This window comes from Delphinapterus leucas, chromosome 9 (assembly GCF_059928025.1).
Source record: "Delphinapterus leucas isolate spDelLeu-1000000601 "Yukka" chromosome 9, BTC_Dleu_Yukka2, whole genome shotgun sequence".
Lineage (NCBI taxonomy): Eukaryota > Metazoa > Chordata > Mammalia > Artiodactyla > Monodontidae > Delphinapterus > Delphinapterus leucas.
In genome coordinates, this window is record NC_143137.1 from 43,768,937 (window position 1) to 43,789,420 (window position 20,484).

General features: G+C 34.0%; 1 protein-coding gene and 1 non-coding gene across 6 annotated transcripts in view; both read right to left on the reverse strand.

The window, feature by feature from the left end:
• Window positions 1-20,484, reverse strand: part of BBS9 (Bardet-Biedl syndrome 9) — a 453,658-nt gene that overhangs the window by 317,739 nt on the left and 115,435 nt on the right. For all 5 annotated transcript variants that reach the window (XM_089917019.1, XM_089917020.1, XM_089917021.1 and 2 more), the window contains exons 9-10: window positions 18,987-19,170; window positions 18,186-18,315 (exon numbers count right to left, since the gene is read on the reverse strand). In XM_089917019.1, coding sequence (XP_089773145.1) covers window positions 18,186-18,315; window positions 18,987-19,170 — 314 coding nt within the window. The remainder of the gene's footprint in view (window positions 1-18,185; window positions 18,316-18,986; window positions 19,171-20,484) is intronic.
• Window positions 78-205, reverse strand: LOC115801727 (U6atac minor spliceosomal RNA). The gene has a single exon (XR_004022072.1). It is a non-coding gene; the product is annotated as a U6atac minor spliceosomal RNA (small nuclear RNA).

The window sequence follows — 20,484 nt, forward strand, 5'->3', positions numbered from 1 at the left end:
CAAGTGGCCAGTACTGATACATACATATATGAGTTTGATAAGAATATAAAATATTTCCATGTAAAGTATGTGAGAGAAAGAAATTTTGACATAATCCATTAGAAGATAATTAAATATGCTTTCTTAACCATATGCCCGTTGCTAGGCCTGAAGGCCTCTTCCATCCTTGTCAAGGGGAGTGCTAACCTCTCCTTTCATACAACACTAAATATGCTTTCTATGAAGTGGTATGAGACACTTTGTACATAAAAATACATGAACTCATGACTGCTGACATAAAATAAAGTCAATGCCAATAAAACCATAATTCTTTTAAAATGTCTTTTCTACAACCTAAAGTTAACAGTACAGGCATACTCATTAGCATAATAAATAACTATGCATATAAGGAATTCAAATCACAATTATGCCCTTCATGAAATATGGATCTAAGACTCTTCATGAGTTATTCATCTATGTCTGACAGAATAAAAAAGGTTAATAAAATGTTTGACCTGAACAAACAAATAAATGTTCCATAAACAAATTCCCATCATCCACAGAAGGGAAGACAGGATTACTGAGACTAAATTCCCACAAAATTGAAAACACTTTTTTCAGGCCATAGTTTTAATCCACTCCTATAACAAATGCATTATGATCAAAAAAAAATTTTTAAGCAGCCAAACTTAATATTTTTTAAATTTCCCATAGGCAAAGTGTTCAGGCTGTGAAGCAGTATGCCTTTGTCCTTTCTAACTGAGTCACTCGTTTTCAATTGCTTCATTAATCCCTTCAGTCAGTCAGTCATTCAACCAATGTTCATTGAATACCAACTGCCATGCTTGAAGAAACTGAACAGGGTGGTCCCTATGTGAAAAGAAGAAATGCCCATTCTTTTTTTTTCAGTTTTATTGAAGTATAATTGACAAATAAAATTGTATATATTTAAAGTATACAATGGGATGATCTAACATACATACACTTCATGAAATGATTATCACAACCAGATTTAACACATACATCACCTTACATGGTTGCCATTGTGTGTGTGTGTGTGTGTGTGTGTGTGTGTGTGTGATAAGAATGCTTAAGGTCTACTCTCTTGGCATATTTTAAGTATACAACACAATATTATTAACTATAGTCACCATGCTGTACATTAGATCCCCAGAGCTGATTAATCTTATAACTGAAGCCTTGTGCCATTTGACCAGAATCACTCCATCTCCCTCACTCCTAATAACCACTATTCTAGTCTCTGAGATGCCCATTCTGTAAGCCAACTCCCCAGAGAAAAATCTCAGCTGGAGAAGGTATTCTCCCCAGACTTGAAACTAAAGTGTCCCTAAAGACTACACATCATAGGACCCCAGTCCTAGCCACAGAAAGAGCCTAGATTGGGGAACTAAGACCTATTAGAATTCACACTGGAAGACAAATGACTTGTTTCTGTGCTACATGGCATTCTGAATGAAACTCACCTAATACTGCTATTCAGTTTAGCTTGTTTTTAAGAAACCAAACATTGTAGACTCACTGGGCTTCTAGCAACTAGTGAATTTCACTACATATCTGAGTATCACTTGGGAGGTTCAAATGGCTTAAAGATGAGTTTGCCAAAACTCAAGGTACTGTATTAATTCATTTTCATATTGCTAAAGGTAAAGCAATACTTCTAGTCAAAGCTGGATTTCCTGAACTCAAATGTGACATAATCTTGAAAGACTTTTTCTAAATAAATATGAATTCTCATGAAATATATACAAGCTGGAAGAAAGATATGTATTGGGGGGGAATAACACAAGAAAGGTGACAAGAATCTCCTTAAAAGCAACACATAACTATTGCTTGATTTTTCTAAAGTATTTTTAAATTATAGCACTTAAAAATGGGCAAAAGTAACCTAGACAAGAATTATTCTAATTTTAACAAAACTTCATTTAATTTTTCATAAAGACTAGTTTTTAGACATAAGTAATTAAGGAGTAAAAAAGGAAAGAATTAAGATGAATAATCAATCCAAAGTTACTCTAAGGATATGAATTTGTTGATTAAGAGTAAAGAATTCACTATCTAAATTCTATTATAGCAAACACAAATTCTGTCTGATAAAAGTGGCAAAAAAGCAACAAATAAAATTTATGAGATCTGCCTTTAGGCAGACACCAATAAATAAAAATTATTTTATAATATTTTGTTATTTAAATAGAAATTTATTTTGCTTAACTTTTTTTAAACTACAAAAGTTAAATATATGCTGGACCGAAACTGGCACAAATAATTATTATTATAACTATTTTCTTTAAAGTAATTTTTGTGTAAAAAACAGTAACACATATCCATTTCTGGCAGAGACTAATAGTCTGGGGAAAAAAGAAATAAAACAAATGCATAGGTTTAGTGGATCACATACACTATATATTTTACTTAAAAAGTAATTCATTTCAATGATACATAAAGAAATCCCTATGTTTAATTCTAAATCATGAAAATTTTTCTACACCACCTCAAATATGGGAAATTTGTTCTAATCTTAGAGTACATCCTTCCTGGGCATTACTTCTATCATACCACTATGCCACACACACCAAAAAATAAAAAATAAAATAGCAAATCTTTCAACAAACTATAACTTTGATTCTTGTAATCTTCTTTCCATAAAACTATGCAATACGTTCTAAATTTTGCCATTTTTATATGGTGATGCTTTAATGGTTGCAGTAGTTGTGGTGATGTCAGTTACACTAAAGAACAACAGATGGGCAGGAGGGAAGAACAAAGCATTTCCTACCATCTGGAAGCCTGTAGAAATTTTAAAAAGCGGCAAGATAACTTTTTTTATCTCCATCTGCCCATTACTCCCAATGTGATTGTGTTTTAATTTTTCATATTTTTCTGCTGAACTTTAAGTACTCTGAATATTGTTTCCATAGAAATTGTTCCTGCTGCTTGATCACTCACACGCTAGCTCCATGCTGCATTCACACAGTATGGGCATAGCTGAGGCTTTGCAAAGTAGAGAATTTTTTTTCCAACTACAGATCTTGAAAGATGTCATATATGCTTTCTCCATCATTAACAAAGTTTTTTTAAAAGAAGGGAAATGTAGAATTTTTATACTCCTAAACGTTCAGAGTTATTGCAAAATTCATTGCTAAAGGTAAATTGTTATATGGTCCAAATCAGAATAATTTTCCTTCCAAGAAAAATTTTTAAATGTTCAATTAATAATGAACTGTTCCTACTCATTTGAAATACAAAGGTAACAAGATGGGATAAGAAGAGAGAAATTTGCTGTTGGAAATAAGTATAAGTGAGAGATAAAAGGTATTATTTTTTTCATTGTATTTTGATAAGTGAATACTAGTAATTTCTAATTTACTAACCATAACTTTTCTTTTAAATAAAAAGAAAAAAGGAATAATTTTCTACGCTCTTCTTAATTAAAATACTTAATAATTTATCTTTCACTTTTTATTCATTCCAAAATATTTATATCTATATTAATACATCTAAACTATTTTAGATTTAAATGAAAGAGCCTTGGCAGCATCACTGTTTTTCCAAAGACTGAAGTTGATTTTCAGAATACCTTAGGCTTCCTAAATGTTATTTAAAGAACATATCCAGATTCTTCCACCCCTCAGTTCCACACTCCAAAAGTAATCACTTTTGTTTTAGGCTTCTACCTTCTGGTTTTTCAAATGTTTATCATTTTAATTTCAAACAATATACTGTCATTAGATTGAATATTGGATAGCACTAATATGAAAGGGAAGCAATTGTTCTAGAGAAAAGAAAGGTATGAGAGTTTTTCAGTAGAAACAAAAAGAGTTGGGACTTTGACTTCTAGTAGCATGGTAGACTAAATACTCTGAAGGGCCCTATCACTTTCCGCTTTTCTATGTTGGAACATTAACCCATTTATGCTATAATTAGCTGTTTACATGTTTGATTATGAGCTCCGGCATATTACTGATTTTTCTATGCCTCAGTTTTATCACCTATAAAATGGGAATGGTAATAATAATAATAGTAGCAATTCTTAGAAGAATTAAATAAATTACTATGTATAAAGCACTTAGAATACTGCCTGGTGCATAGTAAGTGAAATAAATATTAGTTATTTTTATCATATGGACTCTTGGAACAGTGTTATGGTGAAAAAACACATTACTAATTAGACAATCAATGTATGCTCTAAAACATCTTCATAATATGTAATACATGCTATCTACAAATATTAAAATACTCTCACTCTAAAAACATTGGAAAGTTAAAGATGACTTTTTGATGAACTACAAGGGGAAAAAGTATAATAAATCTTTCTTTCTGCACTAAGCAAAGTTTTCACATAGCCAAGGCTTATCAAGATTTGAACATAAGTTCTAATTAGAACATATGTTCTACATTAATGAGTTAATGTTCAATAATGGCATTCTGTCACCTACTTAATTAAAACAAAAACACTTTAACTTTGAATTAGTACAGTTTTCTCTACGGTTTTAAATATTACACACTCAAAACAAATTATATGGGCATCTGAGTCTTTCTTTTTTTAGCGTATCAATAAAGCAGGTAGTAACTCTGTTTCTATTTTACACTTATTTTAAATAGTAAACTGCATTTCAGTGAACAAAAGTTAGTAGACTTTATCTACAGGCAGGAAAACCACTGAATACAGATCCCCATTTTAGAATATGTGGGAACCCTATCTATTCAGTGATAGATTCCGTGTGTCACAGAGGGCAGATAATTGAGAGATAAAGCCCTATTTTAGCAGGCAAAATTTCATTTACTTACCAGTTTCAAGTTAAAGTTATAAAGAGGACTTAAATGATAACATGATTGCTTGACTATATTATATTTTTCAAGCCCTTTTTTTGGTAATTTTATTTAGTATTCCAGTCTCTTGAAGTAATGCACCATCACTCTCCCCAATTTGTTTCTTAAAGATGTAGGGAGTTAGTGAAGATTTCTAAACTATTAAACACTTCAGAAGTTTTGAATGAGTTACTAATGTAGTTCTTTTTAGAATTTAAGAGCCTAATGATACAACGATGCCAGTACACACCAGGCAATAAATATGTACTGCTATATTCTTGTATTTCCTTTCAGATAACAGTTGATTCTAATTTTAAGGCATCCAACTTTAGCTTATAGAGTAAGATTTATATATTTCCATACACCCTTTTTTATTTTGGCAATATCCCAGATATGCACTCCATTGCTAGTTCAAAAGTATAGACCATATACCGGTTAACAAGTTAAAAGAACTAAGTTCATTAAAAGTTCCAAAGTTATTAGTAGCAGAATATAACCTAATATTACCCCAAAAAATAACTTTGTTTCTCTTTTATATTCTCCAGTAAGCAACTTAGAAAATGTAACTTTTTTTATCTTGGAAATATAAATATTTTTTAATAATTTAGAAATAAATTTAAAGCCTCATTCTATCTTTGAAACCAGAGTATTTCAAGTGAGGAGGGAAAATGTAAAATTATATATTTCCAAGAAAGATGCACGTATTTCCAAGAAAGATGAAAGCAAAGTCACCAACCTGATACAAATAATCTCCAAGACCAAAGGGCCAAGGAGCTATGCATTTATTAAAGGACAAAACTCAGCCTAACTAGTGAAAAGCAAAACACTTTTCTGCTGCTACCACTCTATTGAACAACTAACTCCTCTGCCAGCCCCCTCATCCACTATGAAATTAACTCTCATATCAGTATGGGACAGAGAATCAGAAACCAAAACACAAGGCTTTTCCATATAGATTATTTTTTTTGAGACTGAGCACTTCCTTTTAAGAGAAGTTCACAGCCTCAATGACAGTATGTCTAAAGAAATTTTGCAGTGGAAATACACGGTAATAAGACGAATTCTACCATTAAAACATTTAATTTATAAAACACAAAAGAATAAACCCAACTAGCATTCTAAGTGCAACCCCTTATCTTTGGCTGTAGAGTGTTTCTAAAACCTCTGGCAGACAAATTAAACAGATTTGCTATGGAATGTACCGAAGTCAAACAATCTGCAACTGTAATTACTATTAAACTTTTCATGAGAATGGAGGATGCTGTGTTTTACATTACTACATAAAAAATAAAATGATAATGAAAACATGAGACCACAGCAAAAGATTTCTAACTTTCATAAGGAAAGTTTTTCTAAGGATTATAACCTAAACTGATAAATAACAATAAAGACATGGCTTTTTAATTTATTTATAAGATTACTGCAAGTCTTTTCCATGTGAATAAAATACTTATCTAAGGAGCAATACTACAGTTCATAAAGCAGCATATTGATAGGCCATAGGTTAACCATGGTTTAGCTACATGGTTATAAGGACTTTACAAGCACAATTCTTGTTCAAATGATATAAAATCCAATCAACATAAAATCTAGAAATCACCTCTTTAAAGACCTTGACCATACACAATAGAAATACTGTATATGCATACAATTAATGATGACCATCAAAAGTAAAGCAATTCATTTTATTCCCAAAATTTTTCAATAGAATTGACATAAACAATTTGTCTAAATCATGGTTACTGAGGTATCAACAATAAGAGAAAGAAAAAAAAAACCAAATATGATAAATTCTGTTCTTCCTTCTCTTCCTTCCCCCATATCTCCTTACATTAAGTTATAATCTATTGTGTTACACCAGCAGGCCCACCATGTCCCAAACTGAAACTCCCCTTTTCTGATAGGGGTTCTCTCGCCCTATTTATATTTATTTATCACATAATATATTATATAATATTAATATTTCTGGTTAACAACCCAATTATCATCTTATGCCACTTAAGTCGCAATGGGTTTCTTTAAAACTGATTTATCACTATTAATACAGAAAAGATATTTTTTACTTCCCAAATAAAAGGAAAAAGCAAAACAAAACAAACAGTAAACAAGCAAATAAAAAATAGGGGAAGGAATTAGACTTCTCAGGAAAAACTAATAGTGAAAACACTGAAAATCAGTAAGCTTCATCACAGTAAAATGAGTTAAATTAAGCTTAATTTAATTACAATGCCAAAAGCACCAATTACAATCAACTACAAAATTTCTAAAACTCACCAAAAGAATATAAATGCTACATTATGGTGAGAAAAATGGAAGGTTAGGAAAACAATCAAATTAATGTCAAAACCCACTATGTTATACTTTATGAGGGTATGCAAATTCTTTCAATTGATCTAGAATTCATCTATAATGAACACTGCACGAATCAAGACCAAATATGAACCAGTCAGAAAGTACAGTGGGATACCCAATTACTAAAGACAGTGATATATTCTGTGTAAAATTTAGAGCTCAGCCACATTTCAAGGACCATATCTTTCTAAAAAGGTTGCCATTTTATTTTTTAATTTTTTTCCCAAAAAACTCACTATTCTGCTCAATCTCTAGCCTGAACCAAAATTATTTTTGGAAATTAAATGGTAGTCAGAACTGGAAAAAAGCCAATTTCTCCAAAAGAATCCCTAAATTCAATAGTATTCAAATCTAATTTCCAACTAGATTTTTCTCTGCAATTTAATGATATGATCCTAAGGCTCTTCTGAAATGTTCAATTCAATATGGCAACAGTCCTCATGCAGTCTCTCCAATAGCTAACTAAAATGGCCACGCAGGAGTTGAAAAGAGACAAAGACACAGACATGAAATCACTGGAAAAAGGGAGGAAAGTGTAGAAAACAATCCCATAAACTGTAAGTTCAGAACCTAAAAGAAATTTAGACTAATTATCAGGTAGATAAAGCCAAAAACGCAGCTTTAGCTTATGCCACACCCCAGCTTCACTTCATAGAGACCAACTGAACAAAGGTAGGAAGATGTTTTATTCTTCTTCCCTAATCTCAACACCTACCCTAATCTGGTTCAGAAACCCAGGTTCCATAGGAACCATAAAACTATGCTGACATCTTTTACTACTCAAACCTGACCTATTATGGAAGCAAGGTATTTCATCCCTACCCATTGGAACCTTTCCCACTTCTGCCACTGCCCTTGGCCTCTATACACTATCTATATCCATACAGAGGTAACAAATTCTATAAAACAACTGGCTAAGTAAAGGACAGAAATTAATAGTAGCATATTATATGCTCAGAGATAGAATCCCAAAATAAACACTAAAACCAGGTTTCAAAGTAAGACATACCTGGCACAAGTACATCATGGGAATTATAGCCTGCCATGTACTACACTGGTTAATAATAGCAAAGATGCAGGAGGAGGGAGGCATGCGGAAGGGAGAAAGATATCACTTCAGTAGGCTAAAAGAATCTCCAATGGTAGACAGAGAAAATGCTGTGGAAGCACTGATACAGAACAGAAAATTCGGACACTCTCCCAGGAAACAGGAAGAAAAATGACAAAGAAATAAAAATTATGAAGAAGAACATAGTGGACATGGGGAACAGAAAATAGTCAACCAAACAATATTCATTTCCCTGAAGGATGGACTATATCAAACAGAACTGAAAGAATAATCAAACATGCAATATAAGGAAGCTTTCTTCAGCAGCCAAACAAATAGTCTAAACAGATTAAATCCACCACGTTCCCAACTAAATCAAGGAAAATAATGTCAAATATATAGTGACAAATGTGGCATTTACAGAAAAAAAATGAAAAACATTCTTCAAGCAACCACACACAAAGAACTAGTTACTTACAACACAACAAAAATCAAGTTTTCCATAATTCTCTCCCCAGCAACAATAAACATCAACTGTTAAAAAAAAAAAAAAATGACTTCCAGCCAAAGACGGCACAGCAAAACCCCTCAAAACTCACCAAAAAACAGCAGAAAGTATGACAATAACAAACAGTGCCCCCATCAAAAAAAGGGGAAACTGAAGAAGGACATCGCTACAATCACAATCAGCAAATTTGGAGGCTGAACATCTTATTTATTTATTTTTATTGAAGTACAGCTGATTTACAATGTTCTAGGTATACAGCAAAGTGATTCAGTTATACACATATATATATTTATGTCTATTCTTTTTCAGATTCTTTTCCATTATAGACTACTACAAGCTATTAAATAGAGTTCCCTGTGCTATACAGTAGGTCCTGGTTGTTTATCTGTTTTATTGAGGCTGAACATTTTAAATTCTGTACTATAATAAGATAGGATGCCAAGAGCTGACACATGCTTCTCAGACCTCAAGCACAGAGGTATACAGAGTTAGGCCCTAGACAAACATAATGAGATCTAAGGGTACAGGTGGAATGCAGGAAATGGAATATAGAAAACCATAGTAATGATAACCAACAAGGACCTACTGGATAGCATAAGGAACTTTACTCAATATCTTGTAATGGGCGGGGGTGGTGGTGGTGGGATGAATTGGGAGATTGGGATTGACATATATACACTAATATGTATAAAATAGATAATAAGAACCTGTTATATAAAAAAATAAATTAAATAAAATTCAAAAAAAATTTTTAATAACCTATAAAGGAAAAAAATCTTAAAAAAGAATATATATAAAATATATATAATATATATATATATAACTGGTTCACTTTTCCTTACACCTGAAACTAACACAACATTGTAAATCAACTATATTTCAATAAAAATTTTTTAAAAATAGAAAGATACATTAGAAGTATAAGATACATTTATCAATCAGCTAGCTTCCTAACCAATGCAGATAAGAGGACAAGGAGCAGCCACTGATTTTTAACACCAACAGCCTGTGACTGGAGATACAGGGGGACTTCTGTTAGACTCATCCACCTCTCAAACCCCGAAAACTGAGGGAGAGGGACCACCAGGGCAACGGAGAAATTAAACACAATGAGAAGGTAAAAGACTCAGGTGGTCCGAGTTCATTACTCTCTCCCATCACTTCCCACATGATTCTTAAGTAAATTGCTGCCATCATTTTAAAAATAAGCAATAATTGCAAAGTAATGAACAAAGGACCTTTGTGCAGAAATTGCAATAAAGTAAAAGAGATAGAGATGAGGGAGACTGGAACATAAGCAAAAAGCATTAAATATCCATAGCAAGAACTTTCTATGGAAATAAATGAAGAAATCAGACAAACAGCTACTACTGTATCAATGAAATGAAAGAAACATAATTTTTTCTTTGTTTGAAAAGCACAAACACAAACTGGAGGGATGAAAGCCACATGAGGAGCAATAACGGGGAGAGGGGGAAGATGGCGGAAGAGTAAGACGCGGAGATCACCTTCCTCCCCACAGATACATCAGAAATACATCTACACGTGGAACAACTCCTACAGAACACCTACTGAACGCTGGCAGAAGACCTCAGACCTCCCAAAAGGCAAGAAACTCCCCAGGTACCTGGGTAGGGCAAAAGAAAAAAGAATAAACAGAGACAAAAGAATAGGAACGGGACCTGCACCAGTGGGAGGGAACTGTGAAGGAGGAAACGTTTCCACACACTAGAAGCCCCTTCGCAGGCGGAGACTGCGGGTGGCGGAGGGGGAAAGCTTCGAAGCCACGGAGGAGAGCACAGCAACAGGGGTGGGGAGGGAAAAGCGGAGAGATTCCCGCACAGAGGATTAGGGCCGACCAGCACTCACCAGACCGAGAGGCTTGTCTGCTCACCCGCTGGGTCGAGCGGGGTTGGGAGTTGAGGCTCGGGCTTCGGTCGGAGCGCCGGGAGAGGCCTGGCGTTGGCGGCGTGAACACAGCCTGCAGGGCGTTAGTGCACCGCGGCTAGCCGGGAGGGAGTCCGGGGAAAAGTCTGGACCTGCCGAAGAGGCAAGAGACTTTTTCTTCCCTCTTTGTTTCCTGGTGCGCGAGGAGAGGGGATTAAGAGCGCTGCTTAAAGGAGCTGCAGAGACAGGCGCAAGCCACGGCTAACAGCGCGGACCCCAGAGATGGGCAGGAGACGCTAAGGCTGCTGCTGCCGCCACCAAGAAGCCTGTGTGCGAGCACAGGTCACTCTCCATACCTCCCTTCCGGGGAGCCTGTGCGGCCCGCTCCTGCCAGGGTCCCGTGATCTAGGGACAACTTCCCCGAGAGAACGCTCGGCACGCCTCAGGCTGCTGCAACGTCACGGCAGCCTCTGCCGCCGCAGGCTCGCCCCACATCCATACCCCTCCCTCCCCCCGGCCTGAGTGAGCCAGAGCCCCCGCATTAGCGGATCCTTTAACCCCGTCCTGTCTGAACGAAGAACAGACTCCCTCCGGTGACCTACACGCAGAGGCAGGGCCAAATCCAAAGCTGAGCACCTGGGAGCTGTGAGAACAAAGAAGAGAAAGGGAAATCTCTCCCAGCAGCCTCAGGTGCAGCGGATTAAAGCTCCACAATCAACTTGATGTACCCTGCATCTGTGGAATACATGAATCGACAACTAATCATCCCAAATTGAGGAGGTGGACTTTGAGAGCAAGATTTATGATTTTTTCCCCTTTTCCTCTTTTTGTGAGTGTGTATGTGTATGCTTCTGTGTGAGATTTTGTCTGTATAGCTTTGCTTTCACCATTTGTCCTAGGGTTCTATCCATCTGGTTTTTTTACTTTTTAAAAAATTTTTTTTCTTAATAATTATTTTTTATTTTAATAACTATTTTATTTTATCTTATTTTCTTTTATCCTCTTTCTTTCTTTCTTTCTACTTTTTCTCCCTCTTATTCTGAGCCATGTGGATGAAAGGCTCTTGGTGCTGCAGCCAGGAGTCAGTGCTGTGCCTCTGTGGGGGGCAAGCCAACTTCAGGACACTGGTCCACAAGAGACCTCCCAGCTCCACGTAATATCAAACGGCGAAAATCTCCCAGAGATCTCCATCTCAACACCAACACCCAGCTTCACTCAACAACCAGCAAGCTACAGTGCTGGACACCCTATGCCAAACAACTAGCAAGACAGGAACACAACCCCACCCATTAGCAGAGAGGCTGCCTAAAATTATAATAAGTCCATAGACACCCCAAAACACACCACCAGACGTGGACCTGCCCACCAGAAAGACAAGATCCAGCCTCATCCACCAGAACACAGGCACTAGTCCCCTCCACCAGGAAGCCTACACAACCCACTGAACCAGCTTTAGCCACTGGGGACAGACACCAAAAACAATGGGAACTACGAACCTGCAGCCTGCAAAAAGGAGACCCCAAACACAGTTAGATAAGTAAAATGAGAAGACAGAAAAACACACAGCAGATGAAGGAGCAAGATAAAAACCCATCAGACCTAACAAATGAAGAGAAAATAGGCAGTCTACCTGAAAAAGAATTCAGAATAATGACAGTAAAGATGATCCAAAATCTTGGAAATAGAATAGAGAAAATGCAAGAAACATTTAACAAGGACCTAGAAGAACTAAAGATGAAACCAATGGTGAACAACACAATAAATGAAATTAAAAATACTCTAGAAGGGATCAATAGCAGAATAACTGAGACAGAAGAACAGATAAGTGACCTGGAAGATAAAATAGTGGAAATAACTACTGCAGAGCAGAATAAAGAAAAAAGAATGAAAAGAACCGAGGACAGTCTCAGAGACCTCTGGGACAACATCAAACACACCAACATTCGAATTATAGGGGCTCCAGAAGAAGAAGAGAAAAAGAAAGGGACTGAGAAAATATTTGAAGAGATTATAGTTAACTTCCCTAATATGGGAAAGGAAATAGTTAATCAAGTCCAGGAAGCACAGAGAGTCCCATACAGGATAAATCCAAGGAGCAACAACAAGAAAAAATAAAATAAAAACAAACATAAGAGCATGGTAGAAAGACATGGATAAAAATCACACAAATCAAAATAGAAAAAAATTGACAGTTAATGAGGTGATGCTAGATTTGAAAGACAATGTAAGCTTAATATATTTATAATAATGATATTGATTAAGAAAACTAAACTGGTAGTCCAGAACAAATATTCAAAGTCTTATGGAAGAAAATTTTTCTGAAATGAACAAAAACTTGAATCTATCAAATCTCACCTTGTTCTAGAACAAACTAATACATACAAAATTAATCAACTGATGATAATGCTAGTGAATTTACAGTCTTTTAAGGATTAAAAAAAAATAAGTCAGATATGAGCATCCAGGAAGAACAAGCAATTCATTCAATAAGAAGTTTTAAGAAAAGTTCAGCCAGCCTCAGACTTTACCACAGTAACTATCAACACCAAATGGAGGTTCCAAAATTCTGGGGGAAGGTAAGATAACCTTCAAGTATAAAAGCAATAAACTCTCAAGATTGTAAGAAGACTTATAAGGCTTTCCTCAAATCTACTGGATGATTGAATTCAACTAACCAAGAAGTAAATCAAGATAATTCAGAAACGGTAAAAGAATTGGCAGTGAGCTTTGAGAGGATAGAATAAAGGACTAAAAATAGTGATTACTAAAATGTATGTAAATGTTTTAAACTTTGACAAAATAAATAATAGTAAGATACCAACAATGTCAGAACTTGGTAAGAAGAGAAGAAGAAGAAAGCATAAGTTGCTGTTTTCCTTATCTTTTATAACAGGAGTCAATAGACACTGCCAAAAGTTGAAATACCACTTTAAAAAATTGAAAATATCAACCTTTTACTTTTTTTCTATACTTAGAGGGATCTTTTAGAAACTGAAATACATTGTTGTGAATAAATATCTATGTAAAATTCATTTATTCCTTCCATTTTATCTATTTCTTTTTTCTCTTAGAACATAAAATAAACATATATAAAAAACATATGATTCTGCTTTGTAAATTTTATTCTGTGCCTAATTGGCATATCTGTAGACAAAAATATCAGGCTTGATGTTTAACAGGTGCTAACAAATGTCAATTCTGCATGGTAAGATTGAGGTAACTTTAAATAATGCTTGAGTTTTATCTTTTTTTTTTTTTTCCAGCCATGCCATGTGGCTTACAGGATCTTAGTTCCCCCAACCAGGGATTGAACCCAGGCCCACAGCAGTACGATAAAAATTTATCATTGTACAATATTTTTCTGTCATGTATTTTTATCACCTATAAATTATTATTGTAAACTATTCTAATGCTTTTTTCAAGAATGTTTCTAAAATTTGCATTCACTTTTTATCTAGGCAATATGCTCATACAGTGATTTTAATGTATTTTTCTATATCTGTTAAAGATTGTGAATCTTTTTATATCATGAATTATAATTTTTTAACTTATTAATTTTGCTTCATCCCTCAGTAGGCTGATTTAATGTTCCCCAGAATGGTATAGGGTGTTATATTGTATGGTAAAATAAAGAAAAGAGATATGTATGTGTATGTAACATCTAAGACATGGAAGAATTCCAAGTGCAAAGAAACCACAGCTCACATACAAGAAATGGAAACCAAAGAAAATAGTATAAAATGTAGAGAATATCAAAGAAGCTGAAAATTGACAAAATACATCGAATGTAACAATTTTAAATGGGTCTCCAAAATGGGTTGAAAAATCCAATCAAATTCTTTTTATAAGAAATACACCCAAAATAAAGTTACAGGTTAAAAAAGCATAGACAATAGCATACCAATAATTAATAACAAAGTGAACTCAAAGCAAACAAAACAAAGCAAAGAAGCAAGAAAACATTAAATGAAAGCACAAGAAAAGGTCACTTTACACTGGCAACATTTTTTAAACTAACCAAAAAAATAAATAACTATCATAAACATAAGTTGAAATAATTAGAACTAGAATATATAAATCAAAAATACTTAGATATTCAACAAAAAATTGACAGAAAAATATAGTAATGAAAGACAAACATTCCACTGCTGATGAACAGATTAACAGAGGAGAATATCAATAACAATGCACAAGCTCTGAAAATCATAATTTATGCTCTACCCTACTTCCAAGAATATTTACAAATATTATGGGGAGTATTAAGCCACAAAGGAAACCCTTAAAAATATAACATAGCAGAAAGTGTATATATAGGCCAACATTCTCTTTCTACAAAGCACAAAGGAAAAAAAAAAAGACAAATTAACAGCAAACGTTAAACTAAAAAGAAAGAAAAAGTCACTTTGAAATTTAAAAACTCTCCTAATGAATATGTCTTCAAAGAAACAATATCCTTCTATCTATGAGTCTCAATTTTTTCATATTTAAAAAAAACTTTAAAGGCTCTTATGAGGTCTTTCTAGCCACCCCTCACCCTGACACACACAAACCACAATGATTTTCATGTATCTACCGAGCATATACCATACGTTCAGCTTTCTGACTGATTATTCAATGTGATATGCAAAAGTAGAACAGGTACTTACATTAAAACAGTGTATGATCAAATTGGGGAGTTAGAAAAAGCAAAGAACAGTCACCAACATACTATAAATATTATAGAAATTCAAAGAAGGAGATCAGGGTAGAGAGGGAAGGCTTATTTATGTGACTTGTTAGGACTCGAAGATGGAAGAAATCTGAAAATCCAGAGAAGAAATGGGGAGAACATTCTGGTCAAGAATACTATATCAATGAAGACTAAAGAATAAAATATTAAATACTGACAGTTATAAAAAGTTACTATAGTGAATATAGCCTAGGAAGAAAAACACCGTAGTCCTAGGCCAAATTGTTTATACTAAAAAATGAGCTGTAACAAGATTTTAAAGTACAGTGGTTGTGGCTGCCAGCTAAAGTTTGGAAAGGCTCCCATCACTTTGAATGTCCATTCAAATAGACTTCTACTTTTAGGTATATTTCATATCTCTAGAGAGAATAACGTTACCGATAAACAATGATCTTTATTTGCCGTTTGGGAAACTAACTATAGCAGAGGTAAGATACTCCGCCAGGCTTCCATAGCTACTTTGTGCAATGAGAGGAAAACAGTAATAGCTAAGAATTTAAAGAACATTATCACATTCGGGATCTTCAGATTCTGTAAACTGTATATTTATTTCACATTCCTATAGTCTAACACACAAAAATTAAAATAATTAGACTAAAAAAATTCTAATCAAGAATGCCGTTTACCCTGAAAAGAAAGAAGGAAACCCAGACAGATTTAAAACTGGTTTATAATAAACAAGGTAGGGAGGACTAGGACTGCCAACTAGGAGGGAGTGGGAGGAAATAAAGCATCGTAGTTTCTGAAGAAAAGGCTGCTATTAAGTATAATTGCACCAACTTGATCCAAATCCAATATTTCTTATTCATTGAAAAGAAACATATTAAAATAGCAGCAATTTCCTTTACAAATAAACACATGCAGCCAAGGAAGCTTCTACCAAAAAAGTTTAACCCTAAAGGTAATAAAAAGCAGGAGTGACATTATTTCAGTGCTCTAACTTCAAATATTAACTTCTAAATACAAATATGCTATAGTTAAGTCAGTAATAAATTTTTTTGATTCTACTAAAAGTTACAATGAAATTCCTTCAAACAGTCTAATCCTATATTTTTATGTTAAAGTGCATAAAAATAAGAAAAATCTTCCAATGAATAATTAGAAATTATTGCTATATGTTAACCATGGAAATCATTAATGGTAATATTTGCACTTATTTATAATTATGATCTTTATGAGAAATAGGAAGTTTCACTTACAAGTACCTAAATTTAGGTGTGTCAGGCTAATTTTGAATATAAGCATCTTGCTGCACACTATATAGAAATTTGACTTTTTATTCAAGGTACTTTCAGTTACTATTTGTCCCTTGACTTGTAAGTTGCATCTGGACCAGAAACTATAAGTTAACCATAAATGTCTTCTGGCAAGCCATATCCCTGAGCTTCTCTATGAGTATGGTGACTCTTAAAATAGACATATCCCTTGTAAATAATATATCTGTAATATAAGTATTTCAACTAAATGATCTCAATAAGTTCTTTCTATCTATCACTCTCCCATGCCCCACATACATACAAAAACCACAATGACTTTTTAGTATTTAAAGATACTGGCTCCTGAGGGGCATGAAGACTCTAAGCCATGATGGGCTGCATACCCACCAGTGTGAATCTGTCTTCTTGCACCTAAGCTGTCACTTGGGGGGCCAAAGAGAACAGCTCTTGGATGGATATATGGACCGCTGCAAGAATTACTCTCCCAAAAGAGAATTACTTGACGTTGCCCTGCTGGCAAGATATTTTTCCTGTTCTAAATCCTTATAAGTAAATCTGATATAAAATGTCTGGTGAGTCTGAGTGTTTGGTTGAACTTAAAAGACCATCTGGTGGACTTTGCAAAAGCTAACTCAAAATTTAAAATTTTTCTTCAGATACAAAGTAACTGTAATTTGTGTTAAGTGCCCAGCAACTATAATTATAGTATTGTAATTACAGTATTTTCTCATAAATATGAAAAGCAATTTCTTTTTAAAATATTCATTGTTTTCATTTTTCCAACATCTAAGCTTCAGATTAACCATTAATGCAAATATGAATGCCTTTCATTGAGCCTCAACAATAATATTCCACATTCAACCTCTTAAATTGGAGAGATTAGCCACATTGATCAGATGCTATAGGCATCACTGAAGAATTCTACATACGGTTTTTAAATGTTCAATAAAATGATCTAAATAAGCAGAATTGAATAGATCTGGGGATACATGAAGCTTTATAGAAAGTTGTTTTTCTATACATTTATTGAGATTTTCAATTCCTAAACATAATCTGAGATGCTAAAGAGTTTGTCAAGATCTTGCCTCATATACTGACAAACTAGAAAAATTACAGTTAGATATCTATTTCTCTCATTTTTGATAAATTTTGTAAAGTTAATGTTAACACATGAATTTTGTCTTTCATTTAAATGCAAAAAGGCTCTATTTAAAATCTAAACTGTCCTGAACACATAATCATTAGCAATTCTGCACTGTTTGACATAATAAGTTCTGAAACAAATTTTGAAGTGTAACATTCTCACGGTCAACAATAAGTGATATCTAAATGGGATCCATTAAGTGCTTGAAGAAATCCTTTTCTATTTTAAAGAAAATAATCTATCAGGTAAACTATTTTCTTGAAATCTTGAATTTATAAAGAATATCTTGTTAGAGATTCTAGATAAAAATGATTAAAGGTGCTAATTAAGGGCTTTTTATATCCTTCTTTACCAATAAAATTTATATTTTAAATTATCTCCATTGCAGACATTCAATGTCACTTGTCATTTTTTAATAAAATCATTTGCCATAAAACTTCTAGTGAATTCCTTAAGATACTCTTTTTAAAAAACTGTTAAATTAAACCACTTACTGTAAACAGCCCACTCTTACTGCTACAGGAATGTGGGGAAGTTGAGTGGCCCACTTCAATGTCACATCCTGATAAACATGCAACATGTTATTATGGTTTCCAATCAAAGTATTTATTGTTCCTTCAGAAACTATGGGTTGAAGACAGAAAAAGAGGATAATAAGAAAACAATCATTTCCAACAGTATATTATATCCCTTTTAGAGGATTTATGATACAAATTAATTCTAATGTCTTGACTTAATGCATAAAGATTTTAAGTAATAAAACATTATTTTTCAACTACAAGCTACCAATATCAAAAAGAAAAAAATCATTTTATAAGTATATAAAAACTACATATATAACTATAAAAACTGTAACCAGATAGTGGCCAACATTTTTGTATTTTATCTAGAAAGCATGAACTTGATTAATATTTAACACATTTAAGCTAATATTTACTAGACATTCACTACAGACAAATAATTCTATTAGGCATTACTATGCTCCATTCTGCTTGTAAAAGAGTCTGATGTTCTCTTAGAAGCATCTTGAACAGCCACATCTTGGAAAGCATTAATGCATACCTGAGGCCAATTCTACAAGTCATTTTGTTTGAAGTAAAATAACTGACAAAACCAAATGTGTGCTTTATATCACACTTCTATTCAAACTTTAAAAGTTAAAATTTCCATTACATGTGCTGTATAAAACTATTTTCCTAAATGTTTAAAATATATGTGAGTGATTTGGGCTTTTTTTGGTGTATAAAATATAGTCATGACATATGGAAGAGATACAAGAAAATCTTTCTACACACCTGAGCAATATGGGAGAAAACAACTTGGGCTACAATCAAGTTTCTTCATAAATCGAATTTGTCCATTATCCTTAAGGCAAAAAAAGTTTCTCTCACCAAGAACAAAAACAGAAGATGCTGACTGATTGAAAGAGACAATACATATATCAAGGGCTTGCTCTCCAATATTTAGAGTCCAATCCACCTGCAAAGGAAAACTTATGATCAATTTAGTTGCTAAAAACAGAACATTTTAGTCACTGTCATATCAATACAATTAAGAAATGCTTTACAACAACACAGGCATAAAGATTGGCTAACCTTGGGCTTCCTTGATGGCGCAGTGGTTAAGAATCTGCCTGCCAATGCAGAGGACACAGGTTCAAGTCCTGGTCCAGGAAGATCCCACATGCCATGGAGCAACTAAGCCCGTGCACCACAACTACTGAGCCTGCGCTCTAGAGCCCATGAGCCACGACTACTGAACCCGTGTACCACAAATACTGAAGCCCACGTGCCTAGAGCCTGTGCTCCTCAACAAAACAAGCCACCACAATGAGAAGCCTGCGCACTTCAACGAAGAGTAGCCCCCACTCACCACAACTACAAAAAGCCCGCATGCAGCAACAAAGACACAACAGAGCCAAAAATAAATAAACAAAATAAATAAATTTTTTTAAAAATTAAAAAAAAGATTGGCTAACCTTCATTCACTTTTTTTTTCCTATGACCTTATTTCTGATATTTTGTAGACTCTAATAGTTTTTGCCCCATCTTTTACCAAATGATATTAGCTATTCAGTGGTTCAAAAACACTCATATAAGTTTAATCAAGGAGGTGAAGATCTGTGCATCAAAAACTATAAAACATTGGTGAAAGAAATTGAAGAGCACAAATAAATGGAAAGATATTCCATGTTCATGGATTAGAAGAATTAATATTATTAAAATGTCCCTACTACCCAAGGTGATCTACAGATTCAAATCCCTATCAAAATTCCAATGACATTTTTCACAGAAATAGAAAAAAAATGTAAATTCATATGAACCCGCAAGACTCCAAATAGCCAAAGCAATCTTGAGCAAAAAGAACAAAGCTGGAAGCATCATACTACCTGATTTCAAAATATACTACAAAACGACAGCATGGAACTGGCATAAAAAACAAACATCTAGACCAGTGGAACAGAATAGGGAGCCAAGAAATAAAACTCTGCATTTACAGTCAACTCATCTTTGACAAAGGTACCAAGAACATACAATGCAAGATGGTACAGTCTCTTCAAAAAATGGTGTTGGGAAAACTTGATATCCACATGCAGAGAAATGAAAATGAACCCCTATCTCATACCATACGCAAAAATCAATTCAAAATGGACTAAAGACTTAAACATAAGAACTGAAACTGCAAAATTATTGGAAGAAAACATAGGGAAAAGCTCGATGATTTTTTTGGATATGACCTCAAAAGCACAGGCAACAATATTAAAATAGACAAAAGGGATTTCATCAAACTAAA